This window comes from Motacilla alba, chromosome 12 (genome assembly GCF_015832195.1).
Source record: "Motacilla alba alba isolate MOTALB_02 chromosome 12, Motacilla_alba_V1.0_pri, whole genome shotgun sequence".
Classification (NCBI taxonomy): domain Eukaryota; kingdom Metazoa; phylum Chordata; class Aves; order Passeriformes; family Motacillidae; genus Motacilla; species Motacilla alba.
Window position 1 is genome coordinate 7568428 of NC_052027.1, and position 24611 is coordinate 7593038.

Consider the following 24611-nt stretch of genomic DNA (forward strand, 5'->3'; position numbering starts at 1 on the left):
TTAATTCTTTTAAATGGTCTCAGCCTCAACAATTGGACCAGCTAATTGTCAGCAAAATGGGTGTACTGAAAAATAGCTTGGTACTTTTTAAAATGGATTCTGCAAATATAATGATCAATGGGTTGGTATTTCTCATCAAAGGTACTTTATCCCAACCAATCAGATTTTGAAATCTTTCCTAAATGTCTTGTATGTGGCTTATCCCTGGGTAAAAGTTAACTTCCACACAAATGAGGTGCCTCTGGGTTCTGATTTTGACATGAGCAGGTGCTGCAGGTTTTATTTCACTCTAAATCAAAGGGAGGGGGATTTGTTGATGCTAATCCTGGTCTCCACCACTGAACCAATGCCCACTGGTGTGAATGACAGTGTCTCTTTGTAAGAGGCAATCTTTACTTTCAAGACCTTGCAGGCTGCACTTCTGAACTCTTCACCAATGCCAGAGAGCACTGCTGGGGAATGTGAAACAAGCTTACCCTACTTTCTTGAAGTACAGTCAAAGGAAGGAAAGAACTGCATAAGATTACACAGGAGGTTTGTGGCAAAGGCACCTATGAAACCAAGGCCAGTCTAACTGGGATTTTCTCCCACAAGCACCTTTCCTGAAGGCTGAGACAAAGATAATTTTTTATAGCTATTTCAGAGGGACTACTTTTGAAAATATTTGTCACCATTACAGCTGGCTCTACCTTTGGTAGAACTCTACCAAGCTCTTTTTCATGACACAAAAATCAGTATTTAAGACAGCTGAATAGTTAACCAACAAAGCTGTTCTAGCACCCAGAGAACTATCTAATGCATCTGTCACCGTAACTTCTAATAAAATAACAAAGTACAGGACCACATTAAAAACACCACTTGGAATGTGTTTCAAATCCTAATCAGTTTCCATTGATAAGGAAACAGGCTCACCTCCAGTAGACAAGCACAGCGATGAGAAGAATGAGGCACACGAAGGTCAGTGCTGAGACCACAATGAGTGGGATGATCCATTCCATTTTACCAGGAGAAGGTCTTGTGGCCATGCTGGAGCTGTTCTTGCCAGCTGTGTGTTAAACACATAACAAAACCAATCACTGCATGGAAAAAAGAATTACTATATGGAAAAATGTGTAAACAAAACAAATAGCTTATCCCTTTTACATGCTATGAGTAAACAGAGCAGAGATCCTCTAACTGCAGGGTGGGACTCCATTTGTCTTCAGTCTGAGACATGAGAGCACAGAAGTATGGTGTTTATTGCCACATATGGCTAGGATTTTACTACTGCCTGTAATTACGGTCTCTTAGACACTTTTAGGACTCTTTCGTGCAAGCACCGATTATCAGATGTAGAGTATCCCACTGAGCCAATGCTGTGCTCCTCTGTCACCAGTGTTTGCAGATAAATGTACTCTGTTTCTCAACAGTGCAGGACAGCCCTGTTTGCAAAGCTCCGTGTAATACTTAGCTTTAGAAATAAATTTCTTGGTAACTATCTTAAAATAAAAAAATCCTCAACATGTTGGGTGTCATGTCACATCATTTGCAGAATTGTCACAATCTGGTGGGTTACTGCATACGAAAGCACTTTTTAGCATATGGATTGTCAAGATGGGTGGATGAATGAATGGATAGGATGTGTTGTAACTGACAGAAGAAATCATTATGCCACAGCTTTTGAACAAAATTAAAGTTCGTCAATACCCTGAGATCTGGCTGAGTTAACTCTGCTTCACTTTTTGCATGACATCTCACTTAAATTATTGTATCATATATAAGATGAATATCTAGAAGTTCTGCAAGTACTGGAGCCAATGAGCATAGACACTGCACCAGTGTATTTCAAAAGACATCTAATTTGTGCAAATTCATGTAGACTTGATGAATAAATTGGTTTAGACAGAATGATAAAAGAAAAATGCAGAAGCGGATTCCATATCTTATTCATGTTTCCTAACAAACAGGCCGTGGTTGATCAATACCTGTCAACAGGACATAATGGGAAAGGATTAGTACAAACAGCTTCAGATTTCAAGGAGGATTGAAACATGCCCACTTGACTTCTACTTTTAAGCCTGTGTGAGTCTTTCCTCACCTACATGCTCCCTTTACCCTCATTCAGTATTGTATTATCATAGCTTCTGAAACTGCTGCAAATCCTACCAGAAGAACATAATTGCCTTTTCACCATAGGCAGGCAAAACACAGATAATTGGAAGTCACCAGATGTCACATAACATGAAGTCATACTCTATTTTAATAGCATTTAGATTATATACGTGGAAGTAAAGGTTAATTGTAAATGCTTTTGCCTGACTGCTGAAAACAGAGCAAGGCTGCAGGCTGCTGCAAGCCCAGCAAGAAATCTTCCTAGTTTTGAGAACTAGGCTGATAGAGGTAATGCCCTTTAGCAAGCAGCCTAAATGATGTATTAATCAGAAGGATGTTTGGGGGAAGTGAACGTGCACTTTGATTGAACATCTTTGAATTCCTTGACTAGCAAAGAATAAGGAAAAGAGCAAACCCCAAATTAGAGCAAAGGCTTATCCTCTGTATTTGCCAAACTTACAAAATGCTAAGTCTTGAGGCATCAGTTATTACCAGTGCATTTCAAATCATTTCAGAGCAGGAAAAAAAAAGCCTGTGAGGTGCTACTAATCAGAATAGTAAAAGGGACAAAGCAAAAAACCTCGTGATGTAATGAAACTTTGTAGGAGAGCCAAATAGTCCCACCACCTTACATCCATTAGGGTGTTGCTTCAGTTCTCTCCAATGACAATATTCTGTTTAGTTTCACCTCCACATCTTTCAACACAAAACCATATGTTTCAGTTTGCATGGGAAGAAAACTCAATTCCATTGTAAGCACAGCATGGGCTGGAGTCCCAATGCACACTGTTAAATTCTGCAGCGCTCATGATACTCCTTTTAGTCAGTCTAGTGTGGAGAACACACAAATCTGCCCCTGCCAACTCCCTGTGCCACAGATGTGAGGAGAAGAAAGTGCTCAGTATGCTGAATGCTGAAATAGCAATTGCCATTCCCTAACGCTGATGGCTGGCCCTGAAATTCCAGTTGGGAATGCCCAAGCAGTGATGTGCTTCAGAAGAAAGGACATAGTTCCTGTCCTGGCTTTGAAGAAAAAGTCTGAGGTGTTTTCCACTGTTTAAGTAACACGTTGTGAGAGCTTAAACAAACCAGTGCCAATAAAACTTGTACAAGACTGGCAGGTGGGGCCAGAGGTAGAGCAGTGAGTGCAGCTGGAGAGCTGGTGTCTGTCTTGAGTGTCATGGCAGAACAGCCTAAGAAAAGTCAGCACGCTGGATAATTTGGAAAAACATGAAATGAAAACACACACACACACACACAAAAAGATAGATCTGGGCCTCTACAGTTTCCTGTTCTCCCATAAAACAAAACAGTATGAGATAAAAAAATAGTCACCATTTCATTCTTTTCCAAAGCAAGAATGTCAAGCCCTGGTAGTGTCAACAGCATATCCTTGTAACAGTGCCCACCATAAGCTGTACTTGGCAGGGGATGGGGGAAGCTTAAAAAACGGACTAGGAAACTCCATTTTTGCTAAGAAATGTAAACAGTTTCCAGTGGCATATGCCTTCGTTGAATTAATTCAGTTTGCCTTTTACTGGCTTGGAATTCATCCCAGTAGGAAGGAATAAAAATTATTACAGCATATCTGTTTGAGGAGGTCCCACATGATACAAGCCCTGGCACTACTAAATCTACTCCTGTGTCTGGAAAAGTCCATAACTTCTGTGAAGCACCCATTCAGCAGCTCCACCCAGGCACTGGATGGATGAGCCCTGGCACAGGGAGTACTGGATGGCATCAGGCAGCCAGGGAGGCTCTGGCAGTGCAATTCTTGTGTAAAGGTCAAGGTAAGAAAGAGGCATTCTAGAGTTTGTGAAATGTGCTTTTTTTCTCTGCATATTCTTGGAAAATGGTTCCTGAGAAAAGAAACATGTTTATTTCCCTGAAGTAACACTGCTTGCTATAATAAGCAACCCTAGCTGTACTATATAACCTACTTTTATCATTCCTTGCCATTGCACAAACTGCCAGGACAAAGTTCTGTTTGTTGTACCACTTCAGATACCATTAACCAAAGAACAGCCCTGCTGCTGAACTGCCTCAGACCACAGGGTCTCCTAAGAGAAAGTCAGCTTGCTCATCTTTCCCTTGAGTAAATGAAGTTGTGAACCTATACAAAAGTATTAATTAATTATGGAAAATAATATTGGCCATATTATTAAACGATGAAAAGGCAAACCCATGTTTCTTAAAGGAGTATTACCTTTATTACAAGCTTGTACCAGGGTGCAGCTGTTACCCCCTATTTCTTCAAGGCACTCCTGCAGTATTCAGGTTTACAGGGTGGGCCCTCTAAGCATGGCTTTTCACTGCTTTGTAACAGATGCAAATCACATTTAATCCTATATCTGAAATTCATAGTCTGCAGGCATTAAATAATTCAGTTTTTTTATTTTCAAGCCATTCTGCTGTTTGCTCTTGTAAGCTACCATGGACATCTCTGAAGATATTTAAAAGCTGTCTGGACACCATCCTGATTAAAGTGCTACAGGGAGCCCTCCTAGAGTGAGGAGACTGGACTAGCTGACTCCAGTGGTCCTTCCCAACTTTATACACTGTGTGATTCTGTGTGAAAATGGCTGAAGTGCCACATGAAAATACAGCTTAATAATCCTTGCTGCAGATGGAGAAGAATTACACAGATGTTTAATTATGCTAATGAGGTAATCCCTAAAAGGCTTTTGTAACCTCAGACCTGGCAAAGACTGCTCTAAAATCCAATATTCAGTCTTTGTTAAATGCATACATCAGGCTTGAAATTTAACCCTGCACATCAAGGTCTCTTTGTCTCTAAACTGCCCTCTCATGGGAGGAACTCAGCAGAGGTGGGTGAGCACTGAGGGATGGGAGAACCTGGCTGAAATTTGGATGAGGAGTCAAACCCACCTCTCTGTCCTCAGGGCCAGCTCACCACTCAGGCTTTTGTCCTTACCCCACAGCAATTACTTTGCTTAGAACAGTCTAGTTGTTAACTCCAGTAAAAAAAAAAAAAAAAAAAAAAAAAAAAAGGACCTATTTAATTGTCTGGTACTATCAACCAAAATTCTGTGGGATAGTATCTGCTTTAGCCTGATTAAACTGAATCATCCTGGGTTTCATCTTTTTCCCTTGCTTATTTTCTTTTTTTTTTCCCTCCCTCTTTTGTGAGAGTATAATTTTAATTGCTGTTTTTCAGATTTTCAGGTTTCAGAGACATGGACAATGCTGAGCAGCTGTGTGTGTAACAGTGGCAGCTCAAAAGTACAATTAGTCTAATGTGGGCACCAAAACAGAGAAAAGGATGATCAGGGAAATGAAAGAGAAGAATGCAAGCAAGCATTCAGTGACAGAAGACAATCATTAGCATTGGCCAATACCACAGTCAGAAAGAGGCCAGTGCCATTTGGAAAGTAATGACATGGCCTCAGGAGAAGTGTGTGTGTCTATGTAAGTGTGAAGTAAGCACTAAAAGAAAATGAGCCTTGCTGCACTAATTGGCCTCACACTTTCCCTGTAATTTCTCATGAGTTCCCTGTTCTCCTCTAATCACGCACACTCATGAGTACTCCTCTCTTCAGTTATCTCCTTACAACTGCTAATTCGATGCTATATAATTAATTTTACAAATGTACATTGTCATGAAACAATTTTCTACTCTTTAAAATGATTAAACTTTCTACTCACAAAAACATTTTTGAAACCTTGACAGCTTTTAAAAACCTGCTTTATAAAGATGCAGAAGAGGAAAGATGCCAAAAGAAAAGATGCATCCAAAAATGTTTCTGCCCTCACCTTGGGACAGAGTAAACTGCAGAGATGCAACCTGCTTACTTTGGAAGTGCCTTAACAGTCTTAGCTGTGCTGCTGCTCAGGAATCCTTTCAGACACTTCTGGCAATGCCCCTCGTCTTCACTTGTCTTGATTTCAGGCTTACCTTGCTATGGAAAACCTTTAAGGCCCTTTCTCACAGGAAGAGGTCCTGCTATGGCTGGAGTTTCACTGAACTCAGCTCCTGGCATGACTTAGGTCAGGTCTGTCTGTATGAATTGCAAATTTCCATGTTATTGGGGAAAACAATTAAGCTGAAGCAACTAGTCATTGTACTGAAGCAACTAGGCTTTGTACTAGTCTAATTCGCCAGCCTGTGTCTTTGGTAACCTAGATCCAGCTAGGATCTAGGAGCAAAGCTCCTTCTCCTGCATTCCCAAGTGTCTTCTCACAGGGCAGCACTCCCAACAGGCCTCCTTCCTAACCCAAAGGTGATTAGGGCAAGTGGCAGGTTGAAAACTGCCTGACAGGCATCTCAGACCATTTTCAGAGGGAGCACTGGCCTTTGAGGGTTTCCAGCTGAGGAATAAGAAAAACAGCAGTGTATTTAAAAAAAATAAATCAGCACATCCTGTTGCAGGTTTCTCAGCTTCTGCATTGTTAATCTGATCTCTGACAGAACATTTATGATTCACAGCATTACTGACTGGTCAGCATTTCTGTAACAAATGCTATTAAAGACTGGATTTAGCTTTGTTTTTTAAATTGGTTCTGAGCTATAACTGAAGGCACAATATCTGCATTTTTGTGTTTATCAATGTAGGAAAAAATAAATATGCAAGGCTTTTCCACACTACATTAGAACAGCTTTGATGGAAAAAGAAAATTATAAAACACTCTACAGATTAGCAAAACAAACAACAGTAGTAAAAAAACCCCCAGAAACAGCAAACAGAAAAGTGCACTATCTCATAAATGCTGTGGAAATACACATAATCTCTCAAATAAATGTCTAATAAATATATCAATCCGAATCTAAATAAATAAATCTACAATAAATCCCCATGCATGTAGTCCATGTGCCTCCTGCAGTTTTCCTCACCAGTGCCCGGAGCTCCCCAAGCAGGAACACGTGTGGACATTCCGCACGGCGCATTGGGAGCACCATGAGGGACCAGCCTGCAGAGGCCTGTGCAGCAAACCCTGACCACACCAGGCTTGGTGCACGTGCAGATCTCCTGGGCAGGCTTCCAAGAGGTTCTATTTGCTGTGCACACACTGTGGAGCTGGTACATACATCCAGAGTTGGAGTGTACAGGAGCACAGCAATTCTCATCAGGACAAATTGAAAATATGTGAACTCTGCCCGGTTAAGATTTTTTTTTTCCCCCAGAAGGTGTCTTGTTTTGGAAGATCAGAGAATGTAGGTTTTGTGCTGAGAAATAAACCAGCAATGATCCTTGATTTGGGAGAATATCTCAAAGCCCAGCCAGGGAGAATCCTGCAGATGAACTAAATTAGCTAGAAGCACACATACCAAACTTCCTATGAAATGCCAGTTCAGGACAGGAGACGCACTTCCAAATTAATTTCACAGCTATAGCTCAGTGTATTCCCCTCCCTTTTTCTTTTCTACAAAGTTCTTGATGTAGCATGTTGGGAGTGAAAATTTTTCCAGATTTCCTCTTCCAATAAGCTACAAAGACCATGAATTTGTCCCAATAAAAGGATATGTCTTTCCACTCTACTCCCCCCAGTAACAACTTGTGGGGTTGGGTTCTGTGACTACCTGTCAATCAGATGTAGCCAGACACTACAAAAATGCTGTAGCTACTGGAAATCAGTAAGGAATTTGGACTGTGTTGTTTTCCAACACTTATGCTGGTAAAAACGGTTTCCCTGAAGATCACTCACCTGGGTTAATGGTGATGAATTTGTTATCTGAGGGATATTCCTCGGGAAACCTGTCCATCTTTGGAGGAGGATTTCTTGTTGTCTCTGGTCTTCTTGGGATCTTGCCCAGGTACAGTTCGTCGGTGGACGCTGGTGGCACTTGGGTGGAAGCGAGCAGCTGGGGCTGAGTGTCGGCTTCGGCAAAGCTCTCCTTCTCGGCGCCTCCAGTCGTGGGGGCAACGTTTTGGTTTGGCACTTCTCCCGGTAGGGTTTTATTTCCTTCTTCCTCAGCAGTCCTGTTGGGGGAAGCCACGGCCACGCTGGGCTCTGTGCTATTGCGTGCCTCTGAGGCTGCCGTCGCCCTGCTTTTCTCCTTCTTTTCGGCATCCTTTTCTTCGTCTTCCTCGTGCTCCCTCTCCCCATCCTCGCTTTCACTCTTTTCATCCTTCTCCCCCTCCTCGGCTCCCTCGCCATCCTTGGTCAGCGCCGAGTCCCGCTCCGGCCCCGGGGAGGCGGCGGCGGCCTCGGTGGTGGCCACCACGGTGCGGCCGGCCTGCTTGCTGGGGGCGGCGGCCGCGGGCGGCCGGGTGGGCCACACGCTGCTGGGGAAGGAGGAGATGCCCCCACCGCTGAAGCCCAGCCCTGCCAGCAAGGTGCTGGTCACCACGGAGGCCACGGTGGCCTGGCTGCCGCTGGAGGAAGGGCCCATGCCTGTGGCCATGGACACGAAGGAGAAGGGGAGCCCCGAGGAGGTCCAGGTGGAGGAGCCGGAGCTGATGGGAGCCATGTCTGCTGAGGAGGCAGGAGATGCTGTGGGCTTGAGGAGATCATCGGCAGCAGAGGGGAAGAAAACACAGCAGAAAGCATCAGCAGGGGCCCGGCATACCACTTGGGGTAATTCTCTTGCTTTTCCCTCCCTTTTCACACACACGCTACTCTCCTAAAACCAGAGATCCAACACCAGCTGGATGAAGGGCTGAGCCAGGACAGAACACGCCACAGAGCTACCAGCAAACCACAAAGAGAGGAAACCTCCCTGCCTTCACCACATCATGAAAACCCTCTTTATCCTTATCTTTACTTTACATCAAGACCTTCTCCTCCCACATCACTACTGACTTGTGAGTAACATTTCCTCTTGGGGTGAGAAGAATGTAAAGGAGTTTAATGAGTTCAGCTGCATTACTCACAGTGCTTTAATCCTCAGAAGACAGGAGTTTAAAAATACAGTGTTACATAACGGCTGTCCCAAAATAATGGCTGCCAACATGAGCATCCATGGCTGGTGGGGCTGCTCTGACAAGGAACTCTGGCTCTTCCCACGCACATTGTGAAGGCCTCGAAGGATACTATTTTTTATTTCCTTAATTTACCCATCAGGATTATTCTTATAAGGACTGGTGTTGCTGTGAGGCATTGCTCTTGTTAGAAATGAACTGCAGCATGGCCAGCTGGGCACTCCTGAAGGACTTGGAGAGCATCAGGAGCCCTTGAGCAAGCCACCACCACGTCTGCCAAGACCTGCAGGCAGTGACATCCATGTTTTCCACATCCACAGGACTCTCCCTGGCCAGCACCAGTGAATGAAAGGCAGGACTGGCAGTGCCTGCTTCACTGAGAAAAAGCAGGTGATGAACTATGGACTTTGCATTCTCTGCACCCTGCCAATATTATTCTAATGTCAACCCACTGCATGCATGAGGGTCCTGAACACATGTGTGTGCTCTGCCCCTTAGTACACACATAAAGAACTAAACTTTGGTCTGTTCATAAAGAACTAGACCAGAATTACATGTGTAAAAGAGTGAACTGTCCAAAGAGTGAAGTGAACTGTCTAAAGACAAGAAATAATTCTGTGGGAGAGCTGTGTCAGCGGTTCCTCTGGACAGCCTGATCATTCTCCCTCTCTGAATTACTGAAAAATGTCTCACATTACTGAATTCATCAGCAGGAGGACCATTAGCTGGAAGGGTCTGCACCAGATGAGAACAAAAAAGGGTTAAATAGGTGCTGCTGAACATTGAAAAAAATGTAAAATGTTTATTTTGGAAACTGAAATTCGTAACTTTAAAATATTTCTGCATCTCTCTGCAATTCCCGGGTTCAGTCAAGCCGTGTAGTTGAAATGCTGCAGCAAACCAAGCAAGGCTGCTTTCTCACATTATTTTTGACCAGCTGCAATCACAGAAAACCTGAGATCTCAGATGAAAACCTGTGCTTTAGAGATTTCAAGCCAAAACTTTAAATAAGCATCTAAACTTTCAGATACTTATCAATCTGAATCCCTAAGGCATTGTAAGATTTGCTTTTTGCTGGCATGAACAGTCTCAAAGCTGGACTGAATATTAAAATTTGACAGCAGATTTTATGTATCTAGAATACCTCTATACATCATTAAACAAACATAAATCATTCAAATGCAAGCTTTGTATATGTTATTTGCTTACCAGGAAGTATATCAAACTGCATCAGAATAAAACCAGAAGCAATGTACTTAGAGTAAATTCAATAGTATGAATCCAGCCCATAAATCTGACTGAACAACTCAGTACAATGAATGCCAAGAAATTTAGGTTATGGATAGTTTATAATTTATTTATATTAAATAAACTAATAAGATGGTTTCAGAACGGAAACAGTGTATTCCACTTTTACTGTAAATGTACCAACATTTCTGATTCTGGAACACAAAAGTTGGCATCAGTGACTTGGTACAGTCTCACCACAATTAAAATAAAACAAAGACATTGTTCAGGCTTTATTCACACAGTAACAGGTATCCTTAAAGCACTGGAAGAGCAAAGATGCTCCTGAAGGCCTGTGTGTGAGGTCTTATTTCTGTTGCATATACTTCTACTCATACAGTTAATAAAATAAATTAAATTTATTTCCACAGTCATCATCAATATTTTACAAATTCCCTCTAAATGGGTTGAATACAGATTGAGGAAAACTTTTTAACACTTGATTCTCCAGTGGTCAAAGCCTCTCAGAGCATGAAGCTAGAAAATCATTTCAGATTGGAACTGTATTTTATGCTATAAACCCTTCTGTGACAGGTCTGGACACCCCTTCCCCAGGAAAGCTGGGTGCTGCTGCAGATTTCCAACATCGTGCTGCCACCTGGTGGGAAATGTCCCCAAATCCCCGTTCCCTAAATCCATCACTTACCACTCCTGTCTTCACAATTCGGGTCCCCTCGAAAATTCGAGTGGTGTTAGCTGGGGAGGGAAGAAGAGCAGCACATCAGGGCAGGGGAGGAGGCACAGGAACAACTGCAAAACCACTGCTCAGCATGAGGCTGCAGCATACAGGTACAGGGCTCAGCCTGGAGCAAAGGCAACTCAGCTCTTTGGGCATTACTCACTCACTCTGCACTTGTGTCTAAACACAGATTTGCTTGCCTTTAATTACTCAGGCCTGGCAATGCTGGCTTACTGACAAATTCTTCTGACAAATTCTTACTGACAAATACTGAAAACAAATTCTCTCCTTCATCCCCAAGCTGGATGAAACATCCTGACTTACACAGGAAGCAAGAGTAGCTTGATGATAATAGTTTTTTTCTGTCCTTATAGTATTATCATTATTTATTGCTATATATTTGAACTATAACTACCATCAGCCTCTGATAAATGTTTTGAAAGCTCAAGTGGATTAATTTTCTAGGTTAGATACTGGGTACAGCCAGAGATTAGAACAGCAGCTTGTTTTTGGGGACTTGTAGGGGGAATCACATCATCTGCTCCCACTGCAGATGTGTGTATCTCTTCCCCTGCATTGAATACCAGGCTAGATTATCCAAAGGATCTCCTACAGAGCTGCCAGTAATGATTTACTCCTAACGGTGATTAAACAGTTATTGTAGTCAAACTTGAAAGAATTTTCCTTTCCATCATCTAGTAAAAGATAAGCAATACCCCAGTTTCTAACTTCTGCCTGGCACTTAAAAGGGAAGTCTGAAACATGGTGCTGAGGTACCAAGAACAGAGCTCCAATAGTTGTGACTTGGACAGGACACTTATCTGATCCTGCTCTCTCTGCCACCACCACAGAACCAAACCATGTCCATGGCTTGACATCCCTCAGACACTAAGTGCTAGCAAACAGGATCAAACCCCTATACTTTCTGAAAAAGACACTGAAAAATGCCCCTATTATTTTGTTCCATATACAGCACCAGATCCAAGTGACAACTCTTTGCTTCATCCTAAAGATTTAAGCTTTTAACTCTCTGCTTGTTTTATTCTTCCATTACTTATTTTGAGGTTTATGCATCTATAAGCTGGAGTGGGAGGGAATGCTCTCATTGGAGGCAAAATTTGTCCTACTTAATAAAAAACGTCATAATAAATTCCCAGGAAGGAGCAAAACTTTAGCACTTAAAAAACCTCTAAAATAATCAAGTTCTTGTACCAAATCTCAGCTTTACCAGATTTCTCCAATAAATTTGAAAGGAAATCTATGACAAAGGACAGCTTATCATCTAGTTCTTTTGATTTTCTTTAAATATGTATGTTTTGGAAATCACTGAGGTTGCGTGCATGGTAAAACCTGGATGTCTCCACATGTGGTTGTCAAGGTAGGACTGATCTCCTTTCCTCTTTACATGAAACAGACACCCATCAGATTCACTTTCTGTTAGAGCTGTGCCTCTGATGCATAAGCAGTCTCTGATGAATTTGTTTCAGAAAACTAGTACCAAGAAAAGCTCTAAATTCTCCTAAAACCTGACAAAACCTGACAGTGAGAGGTGTAGGCAAACCCTCCTCACTGGAAATGAGATTCAGGTCAAGTCACCAGCTACAATATGAAATTAGCATTGTCTACATGCATTCAAATATCTTCTGAAATAACTTCACACCACATTGCACTCTGCAAAGAAAATATTAAACAAACAAAGAATAGTTCAATGTAAAAATTTTATATGTTTTTTTTTTACCTTGAAAGAGCATAGTCTGGCTAAAGTCACTACGCATTTCATTTCGGCAAACTGCTTGAACTCTGAACAGATAAAGGATGTCAGGTGAGACATGGCTAATGATGGCCTTCTGTTTAAAAAAAATAGATATTATTCAGTTTTTTACCCCCACAGTACTGTCCAAGATCAGTTTGAAATATATAAAGCATTGCGCTAACACAGAACATTTCTGCCATGTAAGACAAGCTATATTTCTACACGGAAATATTCAGTGGTTCCCTGGGGAGGGCAAGACTGGAGGGATGCACCCAGACACTGCTGACTCTGCCCATGAGAAAGAAATGAACACGTCCCACATCTGTTCTCATGACAGTTGTCATGCCTCAATGACTCTGCTTTCCTCAGGAAAACTTAAAACTCAAGTCATTCACCTTTTACAGCAATTATAATAAGATTTTTTTTTAGGTGGAGATCCATGACCCAAACACAGGATAAGCCCAGAAAAGTCACTGCATATTCAAACTGACTATTTTGCAACAAAGTGGCTAAGGCAATTTGATGCTGGTGTGCTATGCAAATGATGGCTGAGCATCCTGGGCTGGGATATCCCTGCTCACTCCTAGACCTGAGAGTTGCCTTAGTCCACAATCACATCAGTTCACAGGAGTAGCTACATGAGTCACTTGAAATACTTGTTATCTCTACAGCAGAACACTGTCTAGCTGTGACTCAAGATGGGACAGCCCAACTGTATCTGCCAGAGCACTGAAAACAATCTGCACCTTCCTCTGAAAATGGGTTTCCTCTTCTCTTGCCTCTAAAACAGACTAAGATGTCATTGCTTTCTTAACCCAAAGCTCTGCTGAACAGCACAAGGTCTCACTGCAATTTATTTCCAAGCTATCACTCCATCACAACCCTTGCACTTGTAATTATTTCTTTTACATAAAACAGGATGCTTTCATGGTGCCCACCTCATTTTTGCTGATTAAGGCTCTCCTCCTTAGACCTGATTAAAAAATCTCCCTTAAGAGTGTGAAATTATGACAAGAGAGAGGTTACAATACATCATAACCTTGGGTGCCTTTCAATGGATTCCTTTCTGATTTCATGAGGCAGATCGTTCCCTAATGTGACCCAGATAACAATGTCTAGTGGGGAAATTGGAAATATAAATGGAAATGAAGTAAAAGAAGCTTCATCTAAGGGAATAAGAGAAGTATTATTGTATAACTGATTGAATGGGCCCAGAGGACTGTGTATTTGAAAAAAAAATATGGTAACAGTCATTAGGAATAACACTGTGCTGCTGCATTTTTCATGTGCATATACAATTACTGATTTCATTATTCTAGAGGCTTTCTTTGATTAACAATAAATGGAGGCCTTTCAAACCTGAATATGTCACTCTGGTTTTATATGCAGAGAATGTTAAGGACCAGTACAATACTTGCTTCCACTTAGACAAGAATGACAAGCAGATGAAATCCTAAATGGAGGAGATAGAGCAGTGTTTCCATCTGTGCTGGAACTGTCTTGCTCTTCTCTCTTTTTCTCACACTGCCAGATGTAGGCAGTGCTTGTACAGGGCCACTCCAAAATAATCTTCAAGCTCTGACTATGCAACTCCTGCCTCTGGCAGCACTTACTGCCAGAAACTGCTCCAAAGCCTGCAAGGGGCTATGCACAGTGAAAAGCCTGAGCCCAGGAACAGATTTTGGGGGATCAGACTTTTAATGTGAAAATCTGTAAGTTGAACTCAAGCCAAAAGGTATTCAGAGCCTCCCATTTCCCGAGCCAGCTGCTTCTCAGCAACACTACATGAAAAGTGTCTGCAGATTCAGTCCTTCATGCACTCTCATAAACTATAAATTCACACTCCAGTGTTTGGGCAGCCTGTTAGGCAACGTTCAGCTAATGCTGAACATTTAAATAGCAATTCATCATGGGCCAAACATTAGCCTGCCTATAAGGTAACAACTGCTTTCCTCCTCTACCTCCTTCTACCAAGAAAATAACAATATAAGGATAGCTTGATACATATGTCTGGGGTTGATGCTGTGCTTTTACCAGGTCCTTGTCACTATCCTTGGTGAAAGTCTTCTCCTTTTCATCTTCATTTTTAGTCCAGCTGTATGAGATCATGTAGTTCATGATAGGAGGGTGGTAAATGGTTTCTGGTTGGTTCCAGGTTACCAGTAGCGCTGTCCTGTTCACAGGCTGCACTTTCATGTTGACTGGAGGAGTGCTACAAGCTGAAAAACAGAAGGAGAAAAGATGAAGCTCTTTTAAGTAACTGAGAGAAAACAAACAGAATGAACAGTGCCTCACTCTAAGAGCTAGGCTTTTTCCCTTAATGCCCTGGCCTACAGTAACAGCTTAGACTGCAATTCACTGAGACCAATGGGATTTAATACCACCTGCAGCTGCTTTCTGCTCTCCTGAGTAAAGTGAATGAGAGAATCCATTCTCTGCAGGCAGGTTGCTTAGCTCTCGACTTAATTCTCAGTCCTGACATTTGCACCTACTCTTCAGCTTGGTGACGGAAGAGCTCTGCACTGGAACATTAAGAAATACAGTGGACCTGATCCACAGCTTTCCTCATCCCCACCCTCTTGCTGTTAAGGGGTAAATACCCCAATGTGCTCTGCTGGCCCTGGAAAGAGTTGAAACCTCTGAAAATGGCACTATTGGGTCAATAAATGTTCTCTTGTTAACCTAGTACATTTTTACAGTTATTTTCTATTCCTCTTCTATATATCTTTCTTCAAAGATGCTCACCAGCTTGTCAGTAAAGTATCACCTGTGCAGGGAAGAGTGGCTCTTTGATGGCCTTGGCCATCTCCTCTGAGCAGGCAGAGGAACCCCCAGGCAGCCCTGCCTTCCTAACCCTGCCTGCAGCCTGGAGGCACAAGTCACTTCCCAGCCATGCTTAAGTCAGTGGGACATCAGCACAGGGACGGCTTAACCTCTTGGAAAAAACATGGCTTCTGCTTCCAGCAGTACCAAAACTAAAAATTCTGCAGGGCAGACCAAGCCCAGGCACAGATGAGCCCGGCCCCTGGAGGAGCGGGGTGTGCACAGTCCCCTGGCAGCGCTGAGGAAACACATTTCAAGGAGTTGCCATGGAAAGGTCCGGTGGGGGATGCACAACACTAGATGGCACTCACATGCTGTGGGAAAACTGCATCATCCCCTGCCCAGCTATAAAGAGTTTAGATTTTTTTCCCCAAGCTTTAAAAATCACGTTTAAAATACCCAATTCAGGGCAGATCCTCACATTCTCTTTTCTCAGTACAAACCCTGAACCAAGGAAAATCACTCGCAATGATTCCTAAGCACATGTGCCGTGGCAAAGGAGCTGTTCTGGCAAAGTGTCACCCAGCCCATCAGGCTGACACTATTCGCAGAATTATTTTTCCCAGTATGACTTTTGCTCTTAAAGCCAACACATTGAGCTTGTTTGCACTCTGCAGGTATGTGACTGCATGTATTTTTGGCCATTATTTCACTTTTAAAGAGTCCTGGCAGCACTGAAGGGGAATTATGCCTGTTCCTATGCCTGGACTTGCAGGTTGGCCAAGCAGCACTGCTGTTATATTACTGAAATAGCTACAGTTCTTAAATAAAAATGATTAAATGCTTTAAACACCAGTATTACCAGTACAATAGAAAAATACCTGTCAAATGCATTTGTGCAGGTATAACTCAGATTTTGTAGCTAGCTGAACAAGACAACATGAATTGCAGAAATATGCTTGGGCAGGAAACATCTTTGATGTCTGCTCTTGCCATGAGAGGTGACAATCCTGCAGTTTTGCAGTAGATCCTTCAGCTCAACCCAGAAGGATGATCCAGCAATGATCCAGAAAAACAAACAAACCCTACAGTATCTGAAAGCATTGGATAAATGTATGTGAGTTTCTATTTACACCAAGCTGAAGGGATCAAAGCAGCATTCTGCTGTCAGTGCCACAAAGTCAGAAGCCACACCATGGCTTCCCTCTGGCTCCCTCCTGGCCCCCCAAAGCACAGCATGAAGGTGGCCAGGACCTGGATGAGATGGGACAGCCAAAAGCCACCTCTGTTATCACTATTTACAGAGCTCCCTGATCCTTGGTATGCCTCTCCATGCTCACCTCTTTCCGCTGAGATGGTCAGATCAATTCTTCCTGACATCACTGTTTATTGATAACTGCACCAATAAATCATAACTGCCCTCTTTGACGCCCTTTGTCATCACAGAATTACACTTCAAAATGCCAGGCCAGCCTTTACTGCTCCACCTAATCAAATCCCATCAGAGACAGAGCCCAGGGTGAAGCACTACCCAGACCTGAAACTCTTACCCAGCCCTTGTCCTCCAGGAGGACATGCGGAGATTTATACATTTAAAGTAATCATGCATCAAATTGTTTTAGAGATAATTCAAGCAGGTAACCTTCCTGAGAGACAGGGAGATCTACCTTAATTGCAGCAGCCCTCTGAGTGGTGTCTGGCCAGCTGCTTTCCACACAAGGACCCCAAGCCAGCCCAGGGACAGGGGGCTGCCATGTCCCCAGTTCTGTGCCACTCCCTGTAGCCAGCCTGGATGCCATCTGGAACAGCCAGAGAAGTGGGGATTTCCCAAGGATAAACAGGAGAGCCTCAGGCTCAGAGCCAGGAGACCCTCCCTGACCCTGCCCCCTGAACCAAGAGGGCCATGAGCACTTTGAATCACCTGAGTGACTCTGGTGACTTCACTGAGGACAAGCCTCCCTCACAGGCAGCTAAAGTGAGGCTGAATTTACAATACTGCGATTTCTCAGTAAATATTACAAAATTGTCATGACTTAGTATGACTTGGTTCAATTCACTCCAAGGCACAGTATCTGAAAAACCTGGAGTAATTTAGTATTAACCAACCTTCTCTGTTCAACAGCATTTTTTTAAACAGCTTATGAATGGGCAAAAAAGAATTTTTTTTTTTTTATAAAATGAAACATATGGTTTTATTAATTTAACTAAACCTGCTTAGGACACAATGGAATAAAGAAACATTTGATCCAATAATTCAATTTGATGATTTAATTAAAGTGATACATAATAACATAGTGAATGTCTGAAAGGCAAGGAAAAGAAGTCCAATGATTTGACCATCTATAAAACAACTGGCATTCCCAGAGACCTAATTTTTCTTTCAATACTCTCTGTGCCTTGGATTTTTCAAAGAAGATTAAAAGAATCACAGGCTAAAGGACCTCTACTGATATTGCAAAATGTGCAGCTGAAGAAGATAGAAATGCAGGAAGAGGTTGGGACAGGGAAGGGGAAGTTTAATCAGCACACACTAAAGAGAAACACAAGCTTTTCTTTTTCTTTTTTAACAAAAGCAGGCTTAATAAGGAAAAAAAAAAGCCTGTGAATTCATGATTTCTTGAGAAAAAAATTGAAAAATAGGACCCAAAACCAACAATCAGCATTATTCCACACTGAAGTAGCATCTCAGCTAATTTAGGAAAAATATTACTAATGCTCTGTTTAAAATTCAGATCCTGAGGGATATTAAAATATTGTGGGGGCTTTCAGGATGCCTTTCTGTGATGTGTACAATCCTGAGCAAATACCTGCACAGGTCTGGCAGGACACCAAAGCCACTGTGTCCAGGGCTAGCAGCCCATGCCAAGACTTGTGGAGACAGAAACCCCCAGCTGGGACAACCAGGCCACATCTCAGAGGCACTGAACAGGCAAGAGCCTTTGCAGTACCATGGTCATGCCCCACTGCAGGCACAGACATGCCCTGGACCTCCTGGAGAGAAAAAACACCCTCACCTTCCTGTCAGGGATGACCTGAACTGGGAGATCCTGGCAAACAAGTCAGCTCCTGCCTTCTGGAAAAGTCCTGAAGAGGCAGAAGCATTGCACAGGTGCATCTGGAGGAAGCCCCTCTGACCCAACTCAGGCAGCCTCGGGCTCTCCCAGCTGCTGGCCACGTGTGGAGCTACCCAGCAGTTTGACCCAGGCTTTTCTCTGAAGATCAGCCCACTGGGGAAGGCAGGGGGAATCCAGCATCTTGGCCAGCCTCATCTTCCAGGGCTCACTCAAGCCTGGACAAAACCTGTTTGCCACTGGCAAAAGAATGCAGCATGCTGATACAGTCATAAGCACTGGGCAGGCCAGCCATACAGCAGAGAATGATTTTCTTCATGTTAAAAACATTCCAGTGGGCTGGAACAAACAAAATTAATTTAACAACTCTGCATTCATCTCTCCCATAATTTGATTTGTATGTTGTATTTGGCTACGTAACCTCCACGAGGCTTTCCTACACTGAAAGCCTGATAAAGCTTAATCCAAAAGCTCCTGGCAGCTCCCTTTCAGTGAGTTGAAAGACAAAAAAAGGGGCTTGTTGCTTTGCAAAAATTAATTGCTGATACTAAGACACACCCGTGAATGCAGAAATGGCATGTAAGAGAATATCGCAGCTTTCTAAAATTAATATTGTTCCTTAAAAGCAGCCTGTATTTCTCTTTCAAAGACAGAAATGCAACACCAGCCAAACTTTCTGGGTTTCATCACACTTTTTGCATATGCTACCTGTGGTTATGAAAAGACCTATTTAGGGAAACTTTGTGAGAGTGCAATAAATGTGGATTCAGTTATGGCTTGTATACTTTCTCCCTGTAAAACAGGTCTTCATATGATGAATCTAGTTGCACTGGGCTCAGCGGGATTTATAAAATCCTCTAAAAATGTTCTAAGTTAGCTTGTCCATGCATAAAAATGTCACCACTTTAAAGGCAGTTATTTCTAGCTGTGCTATGCCCTCCTTTGAAAAATCCTACTCTCTACCTCCTGCTGAATGTCTCAGCAATGCAAAACTGCTGTTCCTCTCCTTGGTGCCGTGGGATACACGTTGTGTGCTGAAGCCCTGACAATTTTCAGCACAGAAAAGCAACGTGACAGTGAGATCCTGAATCCCTTGTGGTGACATGGGCATCTTCTAAGGCAATTCATACATGGAAGGGGAAACATGAGCATCAGGATGTGCCCATAGCATGTTACTGGCTCAGAGCTGCTCAGTGGTAACTAAAAGACAGGGACAAGGGTTTTGTCTTGCTCTGGGAGGCAGCTCCTGGCTGTGAGGAGAGAGATGCCTCACTTCTTTGTCTTACTAGTCTGGATATACAGGATCATTCATTCAACAGGATGAGAGGCAGGGAACAGTGTCTCTCCCTTACAAAGCAGGAGCACAAAGGAAGGTAGTTGGGGCATTTCTTCCCCCATGCTCAGTAGAAGAGAAATGGAGAGGTCAGTATGAGGAATTTGTGTCTTTCTTCACCAAGAAGACAAACAATTTGGTGGCCAAATTCTTGGGGGAGAGAGGTGGTTTCCTTCCCCTCTGCCCCAGCCCTGGGAAGGAGCTGGAAGGGCCAGTCCTGCAGGACAGATGCACCACTTGCTGCTGTAATGACAACCAACTCAGCCACAGGCATCCCAGATGATTTCTGAGTGCCTGCAAGCTGTGGTCAGTGCCTGTGCTATTGCCAAACACTGCACCAAGTTCATTCAGCCCTGTCACCCCCAGGAACCCAACTGCAGACAAGAGAAAAGCAATGCCACCAACAGAAAAGGGAAGAAAAACACTTTCAACTACATCTATACCTGTATACACACACATATATATTCCTTCTCATGGTTAGATCCTCAGAACTTCAAATAAACCCTGAAATGCAAAAATATGGGTTGTGCTGCAATGAGAAAACTCACACTTACTTTCAGTGCCATGGTAGGGGAAGTGATACAGGGCAGATTCAGCTACATTGAACTGGTGTGACTCAGTGGAGGTGCTCAGGAAGAGACAAGTGATCCATAATAAACAAGAGCATGCTTTGGGCTGTCAGACTCAATCCCAGAGTTCAGCAAGGGCTGTGCTCCCAAAGGATAACAAATAAATGACGAAGATCATATGCACAGACAACACAGGCTTTAATATATCAGAAAGTACTAAGAGGCATACTTATAACATTTCCCTCTTCTTTTACTAAATGTTTGCAGTTTTTCAGCTTTGCTTTAGTGTACATTGTTGACTTCTCAGAGTGCTTATAAATGACATTATTAATACATAAGGATAATTGCTTTAAAGAGTAGCACACATTTTTCCTTTACCTTTGCCTGCACTTTGCCAGCAGGCATTGGCAGGCTCCGGAGCATGCTGTACACACAAATATTTGTGTTGATCTACTTCAATCCACAGGCAGAATGTAGCTAGGAGACAGACTATTTGTCTTCCCTGCTCTTACCTTCCACTATGCTTCAAACAGACAGGGTTGCTGAGGTGTGAGGCACAGACCCCACACTTGTTTTATGAGCCCTGTGAAATAACCTCATGAGCAAATGGGCACATGGGTCTCTCTGACAGAGGGCATCTGGACAAGCTGGGGTTTGCCCCCCTGTTGCTGGCCCATTTCCCAAAGTGTGCACACAGCCAGCGTTTGGATTAATACCTGTGTGGCTTTGTAGCACCTAAATTTCCATGGCATCACAGCAACAGATCCTGTTTTACTGAAAGGCATGGACCATCAGATGCCATGCTGGGCTAAACTGATGCCCAACAAGGACCTGCCCTGCAAGTTTTGTGTTTGTATTGCACACATCCATGCGTGCACACAGAGGGTGACTCGTGTTTCAAATGTACACCTGTGCCCTTATTTACACAGTGTGTTTGTGCCACATGTGTGATCACATTCAGTGGCACAAACAGTTATCAATGGGGAGAAAGAAGGAATTCCTGCCAGAAGGACACATATTTGCTCTGTTAGCTAAGCTGACCTTTCCAATGTTCTGGTGAGGGCTGTTTGGCCTGGGGAGCATAGGAAGGATACAGCAATAGGGCTGGTAGAGCCCCCAATACATGCCTGTGGGATGCCCAAAATCAGATTAGGAAAGCAGCTTTCCTTTCATGGTTTCTGGATGCTTTTTAAAGGATGAGCTGCAGGGACTCATGGTTCAAACTAAAATTAGTACTTCTGTGGGCTGAACAGCTGGGCCAGCAGGTAGGCAGTGCAGAAAGGAATTCCCTCCAGGTGTAAATGGAATAAATCATCAAGCTCAGCTCTTCCAGCTTTAGTGGCAGCTGTGAACCCAAACCTCACCTACACTTTCACACTGAATTCCTCTTGCTCTGTTGGTTTGGACCCTTTATAATCTCTGAAGAAGTGTAAGCAGTGACTTAGTGCTTACTAATAAATCTATAATTAAATTGTTCACTACATTCAGGCCCAGACACACTTACTCCTCACATTACAATTACACAGAAGTCACTACAGGTGTAAAACAGAACCCCACAGAACAGAGCCATTGCAAGGGAGGCACGAGGTCTATGCCAGGTTTAAGTACCACATCTTTTTGCATCTGATTCCCCCTCAAAATGGATTAGTTGTTTTGATGAAAAGCTTTGTGTTCCACCTGACCTGAAACTGTCTGGAAGGCAGAAGCCTGTCCTTCCCTGCTTTAGCAGGACACTCTCCAAGACATACACAAGGACCCAGCCAGTGCTGCAGAGCAAGACAGGGATGAGGTGGAAGGGATGAAATATGCAGAAGGAACACACTGATTTCTGCCTGAAATGTGCATTCAGCAGCCACTTGAGGCTCAAAAAGAGACTCTTGCAGCTGCAGGTGAGTACCTTTACTTGGAGCACAAGGCAGTGGCAGACAGGTCTGAAGTGCAAAGATGCAGGGCAGGCAATGAGCAGGACAGTGTCACCACTCTCAAGTGTGACCTTGTGCTCCAAGCCAGGCTGCTACACCAACAGAAGTCCTAATGATGAGACATGAATCCATTTCCACCACACCTGGTAGGGTGCTGACCTGATTAAAGGGGAATAGAATTGGGAAATTATAACTTCCATAGCAAAATGAAATCAAAAAGCAAAATGGAAAAGCCCAGTTGTCCAAGAAAATGAGGGAGGAGTTATCAATCATGAAGAAATCTTCCAAGATTCTTTCAAAGGATAAAAAGAATCAATGCTAATGGTAAACATACTGTAAATTTACTTTAAAAGGTTATTGTTTATTTCCATTCCCCCTGCGATATTTAAAGAGAACAAATAGCTAAATTTTGCTTTAGCCACCCTGAGTTAAATTTTCAATAATGAATCATTTTAAATTCACCTTCACTTTGTTGTTGTTTTGGATATGTTACATATTACTATGGAGTATTTTGAGTAATTAGGTTTGACTAAAACATAAAAATGACATTCTGCAAGAGGAGAACTTCTCTGCCTAAGACTCCTTCTGGACTCCCAGAGAGAACCTGAGGGCATGAAGAGACTGCAAAGTTGTTTTGAGACAGTTTTCATAAAACATGGGCATTTAGAAAGCAAAACCAAATTACTGGGAGTAATAACATAGGCTATAAATGAGACAAATAACTTGTTCTCATTCAGAAACACTGCTGCCAATGCTCTAGATTATCTGCAAAGTGTTGATGTCAGTGCACTGAATCTCTGCACTCTTGGATGCTGCTGCATGGGAGGCGCACTCCAATGCTCTGCAGAAAGGCAACACCTTTACAGAAGGCTGTAGTCTCATTTCTGACACCAGGAGCCATGAAATAGTGAATAAGAACTAAACTGCTTTGCTTGGGCAGTGCAGTACCTTTGGCTGCAGGCCCTTCCCTGAGCCATGCTTCAGCACAAGGCTTGCAGGGAGGAAAATCCAAATATCTTCTATTCGTGTTTTAGTGGCATTAAGTTCAAAGGACTTCCAAACTGTGAATTACTACCACATAACAAAAATCAGTAAAGAAAATGATCACCTGCACAGTACTAGAGAAATGTCCCAGCTGTTAATTTGGAGTCCAAAGCTAAGTTTTACTGGAGTGAATTTATGACTGCTCATTATTTAACTTAGTCTAGGATCATAATTACAGATGGTACTCTGAGGCGAAATCCCACTGATGGGAAACAGCATCATTTGAGACTCCAGCAAAGAGTAATCAGACACCTTTGGGAAAGTAATCAGGCATCTGTGAAAGAAAACTCTGATGTCAAGAGCCCCTCACATGGGATGCTTGTTTAAGTGTTGTAAGGCATGCAGCACATTTAATGAGTAGAAAGGTTAAAGGGTTTCCTTGAGTGTTAAAAAAAAACCATAAAGAAACAACATTTGATGTAATCAGCAGCAAAATAAGATGGGCAAGTATTGTTGCACATAGGGTACTCCCTGAAACAAGGAAATGAAACACCTTTTCCTCCTGAGTTTCCATGCCTACACCTTTACTAAAGCAGGTAATGTTTTGTAAATACAGCCCTGCTTGATGGGACAACATGTGAAAGTAGTAAGAATCCCCGGCAGACCCAGATCCTTGAACTGGATGGACTTTTATGTAAGAATTCTGTTTGTCCCTGAAGAGCAATGTACACTATTAAAGCAATAAATAATTAGCAATCCCTCTACCAGAGCTGCTTGAAAGCAGCCCAGGAGCTGCAGGAGTGCAATATATGATGTGACAGAGCAACACAGTCCTGAGCCACAGAGGACAGGCCAGAGAAGAAAGGAAGCAATTTTAACAGAGATTGTCTTGTCCAAAAAGTCAGACACTGCCACAGGCACTGATAATTACTGTATCTGATTAATGCTTTACAAATGCATTCTTGGCTTAGAACATCTGTACAGAGAACTTCTAACTTTTCAAAACTTTACATAAATTAGTACTGTAACATGGGTGAGCCCTCTTGTTAAATGATGCCTCATTTAACAGTATGATCCACTGTATAGCTTGGATCTCTGAAAGTCTCATCTTCTTAAAAAGTATCACTGTTCAAAGGTTTATTATCAACTCACCAGTTGCTACAATTACATAGCTGAACAGTATTTAACCTGGATGGTGGATTTCAGAAATAAGATCTTTAAACATCATCTGTATGGTTTTTTGAAATAGCTCCAGGGTCAACTTAAAAATTAAGCTCA

At 42.8% G+C, this 24611-nt stretch overlaps 1 protein-coding gene across 1 annotated transcript in view; it reads right to left on the reverse strand.

The window, feature by feature from the left end:
- Positions 1 to 24611, reverse strand: part of PTPRG (protein tyrosine phosphatase receptor type G) — a 394385-nt gene that overhangs the window by 67312 nt on the left and 302462 nt on the right. Inside the window, exons 9-13 of the mRNA XM_038149628.1 lie at positions 14726 to 14910; positions 12677 to 12785; positions 10906 to 10955; positions 7756 to 8551; positions 913 to 1045 (exon numbers count right to left, since the gene is read on the reverse strand). Of these exons, the coding sequence (XP_038005556.1) occupies positions 913 to 1045; positions 7756 to 8551; positions 10906 to 10955; positions 12677 to 12785; positions 14726 to 14910 (1273 nt within the window). The remainder of the gene's footprint in view (positions 1 to 912; positions 1046 to 7755; positions 8552 to 10905; positions 10956 to 12676; positions 12786 to 14725; positions 14911 to 24611) is intronic.